This window comes from Podarcis erhardii, assembly GCF_964252035.2.
Source record: "Podarcis erhardii genome assembly, chromosome: 5".
In the NCBI taxonomy this organism is placed as follows: Eukaryota; Metazoa; Chordata; class Lepidosauria; order Squamata; family Lacertidae; genus Podarcis; species Podarcis erhardii.
The window spans coordinates 5,306,131-5,321,943 of NC_138509.1; the positions used below are offsets into that span (position 1 = coordinate 5,306,131).

At 41.1% G+C, this 15,813-nt stretch overlaps 1 protein-coding gene across 4 annotated transcripts in view; it reads right to left on the reverse strand.

Moving 5' to 3' along the window:
- Window positions 1-15,813, reverse strand: part of PCLO (piccolo presynaptic cytomatrix protein) — a gene marked incomplete at its 5' end in the record, with an annotated part of 233,953 nt that overhangs the window by 28,286 nt on the left and 189,854 nt on the right. For 2 of the 4 annotated variants that reach the window (XM_081860925.1, XM_081860929.1), the window contains 8 exons: window positions 1,909-2,091; window positions 3,234-3,428; window positions 3,812-3,992; window positions 4,980-5,051; window positions 8,213-8,306; window positions 10,707-10,733; window positions 12,449-12,579; window positions 14,371-14,421. In XM_081860925.1, coding sequence (XP_081717051.1) covers window positions 1,909-2,091; window positions 3,234-3,428; window positions 3,812-3,992; window positions 4,980-5,051; window positions 8,213-8,306; window positions 10,707-10,733; window positions 12,449-12,579; window positions 14,371-14,421 — 934 coding nt within the window. The remainder of the gene's footprint in view (window positions 1-1,908; window positions 2,092-3,233; window positions 3,429-3,811; window positions 3,993-4,979; window positions 5,052-8,212; window positions 8,307-10,706; window positions 10,734-12,448; window positions 12,580-14,370; window positions 14,422-15,813) is intronic. The other 2 variants (XM_081860926.1, XM_081860927.1) reach the window with 2 other exon arrangements.

The following is a 15,813-nucleotide window of genomic DNA, read 5'->3' on the forward strand; positions in this document are numbered from 1 at the left end:
TTCGCCTTGTGAGAAGTAGCTTGGGGACCAGACTTTAGTTGACAATGATACCCCCTCCCCCAAAAGGGTCCTGACCTAAGTAAAAAGGCAATCAATAAATCAATGCATTAGAGGCTAATGATGCTCTTCCACAGTTGGCTAAGGACAACACCGAAAGATCTATTCAAAAGAAATTATCTTCTGTAACTTCGACACTGCTTTTGTATCCAGAGCTTGTGTTTGTTGAGTTTGGTAGTCCAAAGAGTGTTTCCCTAGAGAGAGCCAGCCAGTTGATGCGACAGGTGCTCATTCCCTGCAACTCAGAATCCTTTGCAGAGTCAGCCTCTCTCCATCTTCCAAGCAGAACTAACTTTGGTTGCTAAAGCAGCTGGTTGGAAGCCCTGGCCTTCTTTTCTTAATGTTCACCAAGGAGATGCTATCTTTGAATGCACTGCTTCAGCTTGAAACTAAGACTAGACTCCCACAACCATTCCAGTCCCCCAAGGGGACTGCAGCCACACCATAGGACCAGTGGGAGAAAGATTGAATGTGGATCAGTGGATCACAGCCTTTTTCATGTGTTCAGGAGACTACACGAGGGCTTAAACTGGGGGAGGGGAGTAGGCAGAAGCACAATGCCTGCACCCAAAATGTCCCCACACAAGCTGGGCACACACACCGCACCCCTGAACTTCTCATGTTGAGTAGAAAGGTCTGAAGAGGCCTTGTAAACACATTGGGCTGGGCACACAAGCTTCCTGACAACCAGGAACCTTAATAATGGCCCCAGGGGTGCTTGCAGGCATGATCACTTGACTGCACTGACAGGTCTCCTTCAGCCTCTCCTGATCAGCACAAGAAGGCTGAGGCGGGAGCAGCTATGCTTGGCATGCCTATGCCCACTCCCTAGTTCGAACTCTGGTCATGTTTTCGTCACCCAAATTTCTCTGTCAGGTCCAACGGTGAATTGTGTATCTCCTATTTCAGAGAAATCAGTCCATTCCTGGGGTAAGGAGATGTAAAACTTCCCCTTAAGACATGATTGAGAAGAGCTAAGGGAGCATGTAACAGGGCTTCTTCTCCTGCCTATGTCTGAAATGGGTCTCAGAGAAATGAATGTGAGAGATACGGAAATTCTTACTGTGAATTTCTATTCCCAGGGTTCCCAGAGGGCAGTCCTGGTAAGAGAACTTGCAGATCTCTCTTGTTCATGCCAGGACTGCTGTCAAGGAACCTCCAGGGAACTAACACTATTGTTTTCACAGTTTACATCCATTGAGCAGCAGTCTCTATCCTTGGCACCCAAGGAGCAGTTTTGTCCTAAAAATTCTCCAAAATCTATGGAAAGGACCATGACTACTCCTTCTGAGACAAACTAGGAAACTTTTGAATGTAGATGTAGCTTTATGTGTCATGTCAATAGGAACATCATTTCTTCTTCTTCTTCTTCTTCTTCTTCTTCTTCTTCTTCTTCTTCTTCTTCTTCTTCTTCTTCTTCCTTGCTGTGAACTTTCACAGGTGAAAACACACTAGATGTACAAATGATAACGACAACCAATGCTGTGTCCAAGTTGAAATCCCAGTGTGCCATGCTAGTCTTTACTCAAATAAAAAGAATGGTTTAATCATGCTTAAGCAGTTCATGTTAAACGCATGCCATTTAGTAGGCAGTGTGAGCCCAGTTAGCCCCATTTTTGTGTGTGCTGCTGGAGCTTCCCTGTCTCAGAACGTTCTATACTTTGGACTCAGCACAATCTTTCAAAATGGGGTTTGCACATTAGCCGTAAGATGGGCCTAGGGTTTTTCAACCCAACCTGAATACCGCAGAGAGGGCTGGAGAGATAAGTTCAATGTGTAAGGATGAATTAGCAGGCATGGCAAGAAGGCATTTGGTTAAGGCTGACTTCTTGGCCATGTCTTTGGGCTCACCTCCTTCAGGCTTGGCCGGTCCATCAGACATCACTTTCCTGAGGGCTAGTAGGCTTTGGTCTTTGTTGTCACTGGCTGGTGAAGGCAGATTGTCAGACTGAGTTCTTTGAATGGGGAGGACTCCTGCTATGCTGTGTCTGTGCTGCTTCCTTGCATGATTAGATTGACCGCTTTTATGTGCTGCTGTGGCAGTGTAGGTGGAATGGAAACCCAGAGTATGTATCCTCAGATGGAACCAGCTTAAATGTTAGTCATGCAAACACAAGTGGGGGGTTTTCTCTTCTGGATTTAAATAGGCAAAGTGTCTTCAGAGACCAAAGAGACACCACATGCACAGCATTAAAGGGTAATTAAACTGGCTGTTTCTTTTTCATTAACAACAATGAAGAAGATGGAGGGAGATTTATTTTCTGCTTTCTGCAAATATGCAGTGCTGATTATATGGCACACCAAATAATCATGGAGACAAACACAATGACGCTACAGTTGGATTATATTAATTTGCAGGTGACTAAAGCCTCAACCTGTAATTCTGTGATGGGGGGGGTATGTAAAAGTTGTAATTGTACAACCTCACTGCAGACTAAGAACAACAAAAAAATCAAACCCACCCCTAAATAATGTCACTCTAGCAGAGCTAATGATATGGCTGTTAACGTTACCAATATTTCCTCAGTAATTATCTATATGTTAATTTTTGTGCTCCACAAAAATGCTATTGACCTAAGAAAACATCTGTTGCTTCAAATAATTCTGTCAAAAGATTAAAACTGTCAACATTTATCAGCACTGAACGACCTTTTTCCAGGAAAGTCTTATGACATTCTTAAGGTCTTTGAGCTGCGAAGGGTGACATTGCCCAATACGTCTCTTTCTCATTTGCTTCCTAATGTTAGCAATCTGTGTTCCTTGCTAAAATGCAGGATCTTACTTAGGAGGCTGGAAACCAAGTCTATGAAGTTTGAATTATGGTTGAGGCATTTAGTGGCACCAAAGCAACAGCACACAGCAGAATTTTACCACAAGATGTGGACAGACAGTGGACAAATGGAGACCCCAGTAGAGAAACAGCCAGTTCTACTGCATTCTATGCAAATAAAAGAGGACTTCTAAATAGGAGGAATATATTATATTTATATGGATCTACACACAGACACACACGGAGAGAACACTGAACAGGTGGAACACACATTGTGCTAAGAGCAGAAAGAAAAGCCCAGCAGGGAAAGAGTTTGGGGGGTGGGAAGCGAAGGAGGGGGGCGGGGAGGAAGGCAACAGTTGAACATTAAGCTGCCATGCTGAGGAATTTTATTTGCGTCTTTTACTTGGTTGAAGGCGGAGCTGTTGGACAGCTGCTTCAGCAGCGGCGATGGCTGCCCCAGCATCTTCAAGGTGCGTTTGAGTGACGCTGGTTTTGCTTTGGCTCCGCGAAGGCCCATGAGAGCGCAGGTGTCCTTCAGAGGAAGATTTGGAGCTTCCTGGACTGCTGTGGGACTTCTCAATGGTGGGCACCTGCATATCTGGTAGGCAGGGGAAATATAATGGTTATCAAAGAGATGCGGGAGACAAAGACAAACTTCAACCTCTATTTATTCTAAGCAATAAGAAGCAATGTACAATGTACAAAAGATTATACAAGTATTAGAAGAATTGCAAGTTCTGTTTTTCCTGTATTATAATACATGTTGTGCATATCACATAATACATTATACAGTTACATATGCAAAAACTGATTTATAGATTTTGGGGTGACTTCCCCCCAAAAAAATAAAGATTCAGAAATGACAGATCATTTCTTTGTTTTTAGGCAAAAGTCCATCTAACTAAGCTACTTGGGAACATGAAGTTGTAAAAAAGTTATAACCCACACAGTTATAGCACACACAGATATAATATTTCCTACCCTTTGATGGGTCAGGGAAAATCCCGTGACTTCTGCTTTTGATGACAGACGGTTTGGGGGACTGCTGGCTGTTCTGTCCAGAGTGGGATTTTCCATGGTCAATGCTTTCACTCTGCTCCTTCAGAATGTACCACCGGGGGGTATTGTCCAACTGAGAGGCACTAGAAAGCTCAATTAATACCTATGTGAGGATACAGAGAGCAAATTATTTTGTTATTGAACACCTTACAATGTCTGATTCTGATCTGGCTAACGTGTGCGTGTGTGTTAGCTCAAGAGTTTCTCCAGTCGAAACAGTGGAGAATGCTAAACAGACTCCCAGAATTATATACGGCATGCTATATAATAACAGAGACATTTAAAAGCAAAAGTAAAAAAGGCTGAGGGCTAAAATAATTTCAATCGTTCCTTTCTTCCTAATGTTTCCGTATCTGTTGTCGTCATCATCAATATTATTGTACATGGCGTTTTACAGAATACCGTAAGTAAAAAGATATGTTCCTATTTTGAGGCAACTACAAAACATGCATCCACACCACAAACTTCAACCTTGGAGATTGTAAGTCCTCTAGTCCTCAATAAACTCCCAATGCCCAAGGTTCTCCTGTGAATGCTAAAACAGCAAAAGTGCTTTATGAGTGATTTATATTTGTGGGGTGGATGCACCCCAAGAGCTTTTCTGTTTCTGTTTCCCATCCTGCCAGCACTCAGCTTTGTAATTTCACTCCCATGTTCATGGTGCAGCAGCCTCTGGAAGAGGAATGGTAGTTGCAACCATAGTTTGTCAATTAAACCAGGGTTAGTGCAAACCATAATTTGCAAAACCACATGAAACCATAGTTTGTTTACCAGCCACTCACAGACCATAGTTTGTTAATTCAGACACCACACCACCATACCATAGGTAAGCCTCCTTAACTATGGTTTATCATGATGTTTGAACTGAGTCGAGTCAGCATCAATTCCCACAATGGCAGTATCTGGAGGAATGCCATAGCCATTGCTGCTGGTTATATCTGTGATTTCCCACCTTTCTCCACAGAAACATGCATCCAAGGAACATCAGAATTACTCATCTGGATGAAAAATGCATCATTTGAGTCTACTCTTAGTTGACTACTATGTCACGCGAGGGAAGGCAGTGAAGCAAGAAATAAGGGATACTCACCTCACCCAGGAAGTCGTTGGAGGAGAATCTATCATAGTCCCAGACAGTAACTTCCAGGGTCTTCTTCTTTAGCTGCAGTTAATATCAAAAGATAATTAATTTCAATCCCCTTCATGAATCTAGCACCGAATCCATAAAGCATGCTTTGCCTGTTGCCATCTGCCGGCACCCCCCGTTCTTTTTCAATATGACAGCCAGGCAATTATTGTTCTCCCATCAACCTTGAACTCAGAAAATTCATTTCGGGTAAAGCTGAAAGTTGATATCAAGACAGATGAGCTCGGCCGAGGTTCTATGCAAGCTTGGAGGAGTTATTTTGCCCAGCTTGGCTGTGATCCCAATACAAAGCCCACAGTGTGACTTTTAAAAAGTTGATAGCATCTATATGTCTTCCCTCAGTGCTCAGCACCAGTGAGTAGATTTTACTGTGTTCTGGGCAAAGTCAAAATGCATTGGTATTCACAGTGAGACATGGCTGAATAATTTCAAAGAGTGCTTTTCAGATCTTCTCCCTCCTCCTTTATCTTAGGTTTGAGGACAAGCATATCAACAGCTATTAAGCCTCAGAGTTTCCTCAGAAGGCTGTGCACATTCAAAGCAAACATGCATAATATACTATATGCCAAAGAGGTAGCAATTGGGATTCAGTCTTTGCACAAACACGGCTTCAACAAATGTCTCAGATGTTCCCATCCATATACACAACTATTCAATAGACTAAAGATGAGACATCTTGGACGCCCCTAGTATCTCAAGCTATACCAGTTCAAACAAAATGATGGGTCCATGTAGCCAGCTGTTTGCCAAGAGGTAACTTAACATGTTGCACATAATATTTGGTGAACCAGCCATCACTAATGTCCTGTGAAATGGTTGAGGGAAATCGTACTACACTTTTGTCACATGCCTAGAATCTGCACAAACGGGGAAGTCTTGTAACATGGGCCATTCTGGCTGGAGCTAATAGAAGTCAGAGTCCAGCAATCTCTGGAGTGCCACAGGTTTCCCACCTCTGGCCTATACCAAAAGTCTCTTTGAACAGTCCAAGGCACAGGAAGGGTCTGTAGCTGCCCAAACTCCAGACTGTCCCTCGTTCTGGCTGCTGGAGCAAGCCAGGCCCTAGTTTTATCCAACAGTAGGTGGGCACAGAGGGTGGGGAAAGAAACCAGGAGTTCAGGGGTGGTGACCCTGAAGTCTGGGAGCCAAATGTGACTTCTCTATCTGGCCCTTGGAAGTGTCTCCAGGCCACCCTTGTCATTGGCCTGGCTCTGTACTCCATCTGTTTCTGCCTGCTCAGATGTGTCCTTCAGTTCTGATAAGACCTCACCTTGGTCTGGATGGAGATGTAGAAAGCTTACTGTAGAAGAGAAACAATGCTGGTTGCAATGAACACATGATGGGGCAGAAATCGCTGCTTCCTTACATCCCTTATTCAGACCACAGATAGCAGCTCACATGACTTGATTATCCGCCACATCAAAATATAGAGAAGGCTAGATTTGAACCCTTTAAGTTTCCTATGTAGAAGGTTTGTTTGTTTGCTTTTGCTGTTGTAGGTATGGAGCGGCATCCAGTCTTGTGAGCTGACACCTGCAGTCTGAAATGGCAGGTACAGTCCAGCTGTAAGTTTATCACCTCAAAAGAAATTAGATTGGCTTCAAATCCCAACTTTTGACAGCTTCCTCCAACTAAAACCACACCATACACCCTTTAATCAAGAACTGCGGGTAAATTTCAGGGCTCTAAAGCAATTTAGAAAGTTTAAATTGTTTCTCTTTCTACTCATTAAGCCTCCATATTTAAATAAATTTGTATATTACCAAACTTTCAGCACAGATGGCTTCATGAAATATGGAAAGTATCATGAGATCATTTACAAATTGGAACATGACCACTCATTAGAAGGCCATCTCAGTATTTTCTTTTTCATTACCTCTTGCAGGTAACACACCAGAACTAGAGCAGATGGCTCCAAAATAAAAAGCATGCTTGCTTTGTTTCACTAATTAGAATTTGCCCCCACTGATTAATCAGTAGAACCTTTGTTGACTAATCTAACCATTAAATTAATTAAAAACTTGGAGCCGTAATACATTGACATTTTCCTCCACACAATAAGCTATTACTGAACCACTTATTAGGCACATTCACATTGTACTGGGTAGGACAGAAATCCAAGAAATCAGCCTTTCACTTCTGTCATTGAACCATAACCACTGTCGGGTGCAAACCACTTTTACATGGTCTAGGGAGGGAGCTGAAACACCGACATGGAAACAAAGTGCATTTTAAAATCAGAAATTGCAGGCCAATTGGCTTAACGTCTATTGCAGGAAAACTGGTGGGGGGAAATGTTAGAGATAAAATTACCAAGCACGTAAGAACAAGTCTTGCTGAAGCAGCACCAGCATGGCTTCTGGAAGGCTAAGTCCTGTCTATTACATAACCTATAGCAGTTTTTTGGGAGTGTCAGCAAGTGTACAGATAGGAGATGATTCAGTGGACATTATGCACTTAGACTTTCAAAAAGCTTTTGACAGAGTATCTCACCAAAGACTCCTGAGTAAGCCTAGCAGTCATGGAATAGGAGGAGACATCCTGTTGGGGATCAGTAACTAGCTCAGAAATAGGAAGCAGAGATTACAGTTAGTGGAGTCTTCTGCCAATGGAGAGATGTAGAAAGCAGAATTTCCCAAGGTACCTGTGTTTTTTTAACTTGATCATAAATGATTTAGCATTATGGGTGAGCAGTGAGGTAACCAAGTTCGTTGAGAGCATCTAATTGTTCAGAGAGCTTAAAACAAAATGAGATTTTGAAGAAATCCAAATAAACCTCTTCAAAGGGAGCGAATGGGCAGTAAAATGAGAAATGCAACTCAATGTAAGTAAGTGTAAAGTGATGCACCTTGGGGAAAAGAATCTAAATTTCATTTACACACTCATAGGGCCTGAACTGCTAGTGGCTGGCAGAGAGCTTTTCCCTTTATAGAGAGGCATGTTAATGGCTAGCTATGCAAATAGATCTGAGATGAGGGTGGGGATAGCAGCAAAGGCTGGGATGCTTCTTTTAAGCAACGGAAATCAGGAAAGTTCATATGGTCAGGGGAGTCTGGCAGGCAAAGTTGAAATAGTTTAGTACAGACAGACTCTTAGAAGTGTGGGGCATCAATAGAGAACAGTCAGGAGCAGAATTAGACCACACCTGCAATGAGATATCTCTTACAGTCACATACCTGCTCCATGGATATATTTTTATAAATGACTGTCTGGTTCCATTCAGGATTCAAGCTTTTCTGCACATATTTAGTCCTCCTCTTGTTCTCGACACTGAAGTGGAACAAAGGAACAAAACATGTCATTACTTATACTTGTCTCCACCTGCTCCAAGGCAGAAACAATTTCAGTGCAACTGATAAAAATAAATAAACCAATCATTCAGGCTGGCACAGAATAATGCCAGTTGATCTGCTGTAAATGATAATCTTCTGCTGAACAATCTCCCAATTCAGTCTTTAAAATAAAACTTTTGAATTTGCAGCCTGTCTACTAAGAAACCTCCCAACCTCTGTTGCCTGTGACTGACAACAACACAAATATCTTGGTTGCATTTACAAATTGCTCCTGTTTGTTTACAACAGTCTTTCTCATTGTAAGAGTAAATAATGATGTATTGGTTTTCTTGAACAACTTCCTTCCGGCTATCAAGCTGAGATGGGTTTAATTCTTTGTATTATTTTCTCGTCTTTAATCATAGAAGAGTCATCCCTAAAAAACATGAAAGGGAAGCTCTGATGCAAGCTCCATCCAGTTAATGATAGAAACACTAATTTAATATTGATCCTTTAAAGCAGGCTTCGAAGCTCCTTTTTCTATAGGGCATTTCAGAGGTTTTGCTGAATTATTTGATTTACAATGTATTTTATTGTGTTGTGTTTTCTGAAGGCTGAGACTACAAAACCGATGGCATCCTTTCCCATCACAATATGATGGTTATAGACCACATGCTGCATTTCACTATCACATAATCTAATCAGATATCATTTTGAGGAAAGTTGAATGGTTACAGATCCACCACGTCACTGCCCCAGAATCACCATAGTCAGATTTTAAGAGAGACTCTACATATCTTTTACAGAACTTCATTGTTTTCACAAGACTGCCCTTTAAGATTTGTTGTTGTTGTTTAGTCATTTAGTTGTGTCCGACTCTTCATGACCCCATGGAGCAGAGCACGCCAGGCACTCCTGTCTTCCACTGCCTCCCGCAGTTTGGTCAAACTCATGCTGGTAGCTTCGAGAACACTATCCCACCATCTCGTCCTCTGTCGTCCCCTTCTCCTTGTGCCCTCCATCTTTCCCAACATCAGGGTCTTTTCCAGGGAGTCTTCTCTTCTCATGAGGTGGCCAAAGTCTTGGAGCCTCAGCTTCAGGATCTGTCCTTCCAGTGAGCACTCAGGGCTGATTTCCTTCAGAATGGAGAGGTTTGATCTTCTTGCAGTCCATGGGACTCTCAAGAGTCTCCTCCAGCACCAGAATTCAAAAGCATCAATTCTTTGGCAATCAGTCTTCTTTATGGTCCAGCTCTCACTTTAAGATTAGCATTGGAAATATTTCATAGTTCTAAAGCTGACTTGTCTTCCTTCATTTGCCAAAAACAGTGAATTCTGATAAAACAGCTCTGCCCCAGAAATAGCATTCTCTTTAAGAGCATGTCATTATTGCACAGAGAGCAGAATAAAGAAGCATTTGCAGTGGTATGCTGCTGGCACCACATCAGATTTATATGGTTGGCAATTGGAGCCAAATGGTGTCCCCAATGCAACCAGTGTCTGTTCAAATGTAGCGTATGACATTACAACCATTATCAGCCTTAAGGAAGAATAATTTAATTAGCAGTGAGATGAATATATTAAAAGCAGAAACAAGGAAATATCAAGCAAATCCCAGAGAGAATTAAAAGCTATGTTTAAGGCACTGTGCAATTTTAAAGTGAGAACTCCCCGCTAGGCAGACTTTTTACATCGGGTAACAAGTATATAATGGATTGCAGTGACTGATAATTAAATAGAACTGTATGCATTGAACAATATTCATATCAGAAAAAGTGGGTTTAAGATGTGCTGCTCTCATTCCACCAAAAGCAAATGTCCATGAAAGCTAACAGAAAACCTCCCACAAGACTAGAAACATTTTTCCACAGGTAGTTTTGCCCACCTCTAGACTGTTGTTGGATTTTCCCTAAAGTAACATTTTGAGAAAATTCTGAGTTTTATTCTCAGGTGAAACATCTGGAGCATGTCAAAAGAAGCCCAAAAAGTTTAGATAACTCTTTTTTTTTTTTGCAGGAAAAAAACCACACCAGGTGAATTCATAATTAACTATATTTTCAGCATGCTCTCCTATAGAAATGTCAATAAAATACATATAAGACAAGTCCTCAGATCACGTATCAAAAAAAGGGTCACCATCTCCAGTCCTTAAAATAACAATTAAACTACTGGTTCCACTCCCCACCCACTGAACCATAAAGCTACTGGAACAATTGCTTGTTGCTTGTTTCTATAGCAATTGTGTGTTATAGAAATTTAACCTGCACTAGACACGAGCAGCAAATGTCAGCTACTTCACAGGCCCCTGAAATTCTAGGAAACTATAGTTGTGTGCCCAGGATATTACGTATTTCATGCTTAGAATAATCAGAGAATCAGTGAATAATAATGTACTTTACCTTGCATTCTGGACTACCATGACTTGGCTGCAAGGCCCCAGGGCAAGAATGTGTTGAAGAATGATGGGAACAAACAGGAAGTAGAAGAAGAGAGAACCAGGGGAGAGAAGATATTTAGAGCATTTTATGCAAACAAGAAATGATGGGTGTATGTATTATGAGAAATAGAAACATTAACCACTCTAGGCAGTTTAACATGGAACAGTAATCAGAGATAGTTACTATCAGACTAGATGGTTCAGACATAAGACTAAAGCATCATTGTAACATTAAATGGGCAAGCAGGTACAATCCTTGGGCTCTCTCTGTCCCTTTTCTCTTTCCTCTCTTTACACAAGAGTGGAGGAAGCTTAAAGCTTTAATTCCTGGTACAAATGGTAGATTCCAGTCATGTCTAAATATGGAGATGTAGGTTGTTCAAACCATGAAGAGTTTACAAACCATAATATTAAACCATGGTTTGATCCTAGTTTGGATTAACTAACTATGGCTTGGACAAGCCACAATGCACCATATTCAGGCATAATGGGAAGCTGTAGTTTCCTGAAAACCACAAACAGATGATCTAAACTTCCTTCCCTCAGAAGGAAGGGAGGGCACTGCTTAAGCCCAAGGTTTATTCTTGCTCATCCTCATATGCTAAATCACAGTTTAACTTTATGTTTGAAAGGGGCTAGTGAGTTCATTCAAATCATCTGGTAACACATTTGAGCATTTCTTCAGCTAGGGTATAATCATTAGTGACAACTAAATATGGAAGATACATCTAACATAAAATTTCTGAAATACTTGTTATGTCTTTTCCTTCACAGTCCTGACTATATTTAAATGTTTTTAGGAGGAGGTTGTCAAGGGCCTAGTTGCTGCTGATTTTACTACTGGATTGTTTAAGAGGGCATGTAATTGGTGGTGTGTTAGTCAACTCCAGGTAGTGTTCATTTAATTATTTGACAAGATTTATATATGCCTTACTAGGGACGCGGGTGGTGCTGTGGGTAAAACCTCAGCGCCTAGGGCTTGCCGATCGCATGGTTGGCGGTTCGAATCCCCGCGGCGGGGTGAGCTCCCATCTTTCGGTCCCAGCGCCTGCCAACCTAGCAGTTCGAAAGCACCCCCGGATGCAAGTAGATAAATAGGGACCGCTTACTAGTGGGAAGGTAAATGGCGTTTCTGTGCGCTGCGCTGGCTCGCCAGATGCAGCTTGTCACGCTGGCCACGTGACCCGGAAGTGTCTCCGGACAGCGCTGGCCCCCAGCCTCTTAAGTGAGATGGCTGCACAACCCTAGAGTTGGACACGACTGGCCCGTACGGGCAGGGGTACCTTTACCTTTACCTTTTATATATGCCTTAATGAACAAAAACCTCTAAGAGTTGGGAGAGACTCCTGCGGAAATCTTGAAGAGCTGCTGTTGTGTACACAACACTGAGTCAGACGGACCAATGGTCAGACTGAGCTTAAGGCAGCTTCCTGAAAATACGAAATACTTTATTGTCACTTGACAACTTGTATACAGTGAGATTACACTGTATACAAAAGATGAGCAAACTGTGGTTGAACAAGCTTTCCTAAAATACAATTTGCCCACCAGCCTTGTTGTAGTTTGCAGAGGGTGACAGGGAGGCCCACATGAAATGAGTGTTCAGATTAGTTGATAAGAAATGGATCTCTTGAAGGTCAACAATGGGAAACCTGTTGTGTTAATAGCTGTTAGTACAGTAGTTGAAATCACCCCTCCACTTACCCTCTTCCTGGCAGAAGATAAACTTTGACAAACGGGTCCGAATAGCCGTTGTTGTCACGGGGAACAAGGTTTCTTGCTTGAAGAATGTGAATTATCAAATTGCCAAGGTGCTTGTCATAGTTGATTTGAAGCTAAGCATAACATTGGTTGCCATTAATCATTTCCCAAATAATGTCATTTCAAAGTAATATCTATTACTACAGGTTACTTTTTAACATTCTCCAACACTAAAATTCAGTAATGCATCTTCATAGCTTTCCTAAATGAATCTCATAAGAAGTTTTTTTCAAGCTGATGATTTAATCTTCCTCTACAGAGAAAGAGAAGAGAAGCATATTTCCCTGAAAAGTTTCTAAAGCAGACAGTAATGTGTTTGTATGTGCATCATTATTTTTTTTTAAAAAAGATCCTTCTAAAATCTTAGAATTTTCTGGTAAATGTAAGCATTTATCCATTTAAGGGCATTATGTCATATTGATCTATATTGTTTGTTTGTTCGTTTTTCTGTACTGAGCTCTTTGCATCTCTAGAACTCCTTATCTTCTCTTCCTATATTTATTCTGCTTTCAAGAAGCTGAGAGTGGGGCAGAGATTTATTGGCACTTAAGATACAGTAGTCATTTGCAAGTTGAAGGTTTTGCTTTTTTTAAGTACTCCTGAATCAGTTAATTATATTTATATACCTCTTTGCACAGCTAAACACAGGTCCATAGTGATTTACAGGACCATAAAATACAGAAATGCAATGTGCATGCCCTGTGGGATTTCTGACTTTGCTTCCTTTGACCAGTCGTATCCCCTGCCGTATCACAAACTGCTTTGGGACACCCCCTCTGTGCTCAAGGTGGTTTGCAGTCTGGCATGGGGGGGGGGGCTGGTCTATAGCAGGAAGTAGGCCCCTAAAAAAAATTGACCTGCTCCCATTGCAAATGTTTATAGCAAAATAACTATAGATTTGAACAAAAGAAGAAGAATGCAACTATATCACAGGAAACGGGAAGAACAGGAGTTGTTTTGAGAGTGTCTCTTCTGTGATTGTGGAAGGGGCTGAGATCCAGCGGGCACACTTCGATTCCCCCTGTAGTCCTCCCCACCACCTCCCACACTGTCCGGGAGCAACTTTGCTGGAAACACTGGGAGCTGTAGGAATCAGGAAGAGTCCCACGAGCGGAGTTCTGCTCACAGAACTCTGGATCAAAACCAGCAGGTGTCTATTCTTTTTCCATAACCCGACTATGGGTTGTATACAAGAGTGTTGCAGGTGATGGAAAGGAATCAGGAAGGAAGGAATTTTAGGGTGATTTGCCCTTTCCCCACAGCAGAGCTGCACAGAGCTGCAAGAGGGGATATCCCTGAACATCGATTCCCTCCCCTTTTTGTGGGTAGAAGTCTTACTGTCAGCTGAGCAATGTCATTGTATACAACCAGTGCTTTTTTCTAAAAAAATGTTTAGGGGTGCTCTCCTTTTGACTCAAGAAAATCACCATTTTATAGTTCAAATCGGGAAAAATAAATACAGTAAATGGACAAAAGTACAAAGATTCACAAAATGTTTAGGGGTATGTGTACCCCTGTGTACCCCCAGAAAAAAGCACTGTATACAACCCTATACTTTTAGTTTTGTATTATGGCACAGGAATAATGGAATTCCCGTCTGGAACACCCATACAGGAATTTGCATAGATGTGCACTGTGCAATTCCTCAAATTAAAATTGAATTCATAGTTCTTCCCTTCCTCAGGAAACAGCAACTGGATTAATATTAGTCATCAGCATTTGCATTCCACACAACTGATTTTTTAAAATCTATTTTTAGCATTGATTTACAATTTGTGCAATGTTGGCAGTCTAAGAATCAAACAATGATAATTCTGTTCTATTATCCACTTATAGGGGAATAAATGCTAATATTAGATTGTTACCTGAATTTCTCCAGTAATTGGATGGGAACCTGGCTTTGTACCTTCCGTGGGCTGCCATATTCAAAGAAAGAAGCACAGAAACACAGTTGTAAATCATTACATTTTTAAATAGTATTTCTTGCTATGAATATTTCTAGCATTACGATCATGATTCCTACCATTCTTACACCTACGTGATTAAGACTACTGACTTCAGTGGTACAAAAATTATAACTGAAATGAAATTGACCACACAAGTTTTGAATGTGACACTTTACATGAGAATTTGACTTCTGTGGGCAAATGACATCACTGAAATGACACATGTCAAGATCAGAACAAACCCTAAATGCTAATACTGCTTAATCTCATATATAAAATAACCAGGCAGGAAGTTACTTTGCATGCACTGAAGATCTTGGGGAGGCTAAACAGGATTTTTTTTACTTTCCTCCTCATATAATATCACAAAACACTTTTGAACAGTCCTTCAGATTCAATGCAGAGAAATGAGTGTATGATTCTTTGAACCAAACTGAAGAAATGAGTTGTTTCCAGACAACACTTAGCAGCATCATTGACTACAAAGTTTAAAGAGTTTGCATAGCAGGGCATAAAAAGGCAGGTGGATTTATGTCCAGGCCTTTCATGTTATCATAACTTTGCCCATTCCAAACAGATTCTCAGTTGGTAATCCCATTTGCTCAAACTGTCCAAGAAGAGTTTCTGTCATAAAGACACCCATGGTCTTCTTTCGTGTAACAAATCCCAATAACCTCTGGCTCAGACATCTCATTAGCAGATCATTTGATTTCATCAACATAACGTGCAATCATTGTCATTTGTTCAACAAGACTAACACCAGGTGTGCAATTCAGAATAACCGAGTAGTATTTGGCTAAGTTTGCCTAAGCTAAAAGTTTTTTCTTTATAGCACCTACTAGAAGCTGTATCAGCTAATTTTGGATATCCTTTCCTAGGTAGTAAACCATTTTTTTCTTGATCTTTAGCTCTACACCAATGTTCATTCATGATAGGATCAAAAAGGGCTAGATATTCTACAAACTTCAAAAAGAAGAAGTCATTGTCAGCACTGTACAGGTTTTTTAGTTATACCATGGAAACCCAAGAACTCTGACCTAAGCAACCAAGCGTTCCAATATTTGTCACCAATATTGTTACTCTTGCCTAATTTCTGCTGGTAAATATCATCAAATGTTTTTCCTTTAGATAAGCACAACTCAGGTTCCTCTGCAGGTAGAAAAGAGCAACTAATTACTCTCAAAGGGCATTTAAAATTAGGCAACATGATTATCCATCAAATGATAAAAGAATAAGCAGGCTAGCACGGGCGGTGGTCAGTATATTGCACCAAAAGGTCAACTCCTTTCTGTGCTGTGTAATTTGCTTTCTTTTGTTCAGTTCTTTAGACACTGAAGCTTTGTCAAAGTAATCTTACAGGAC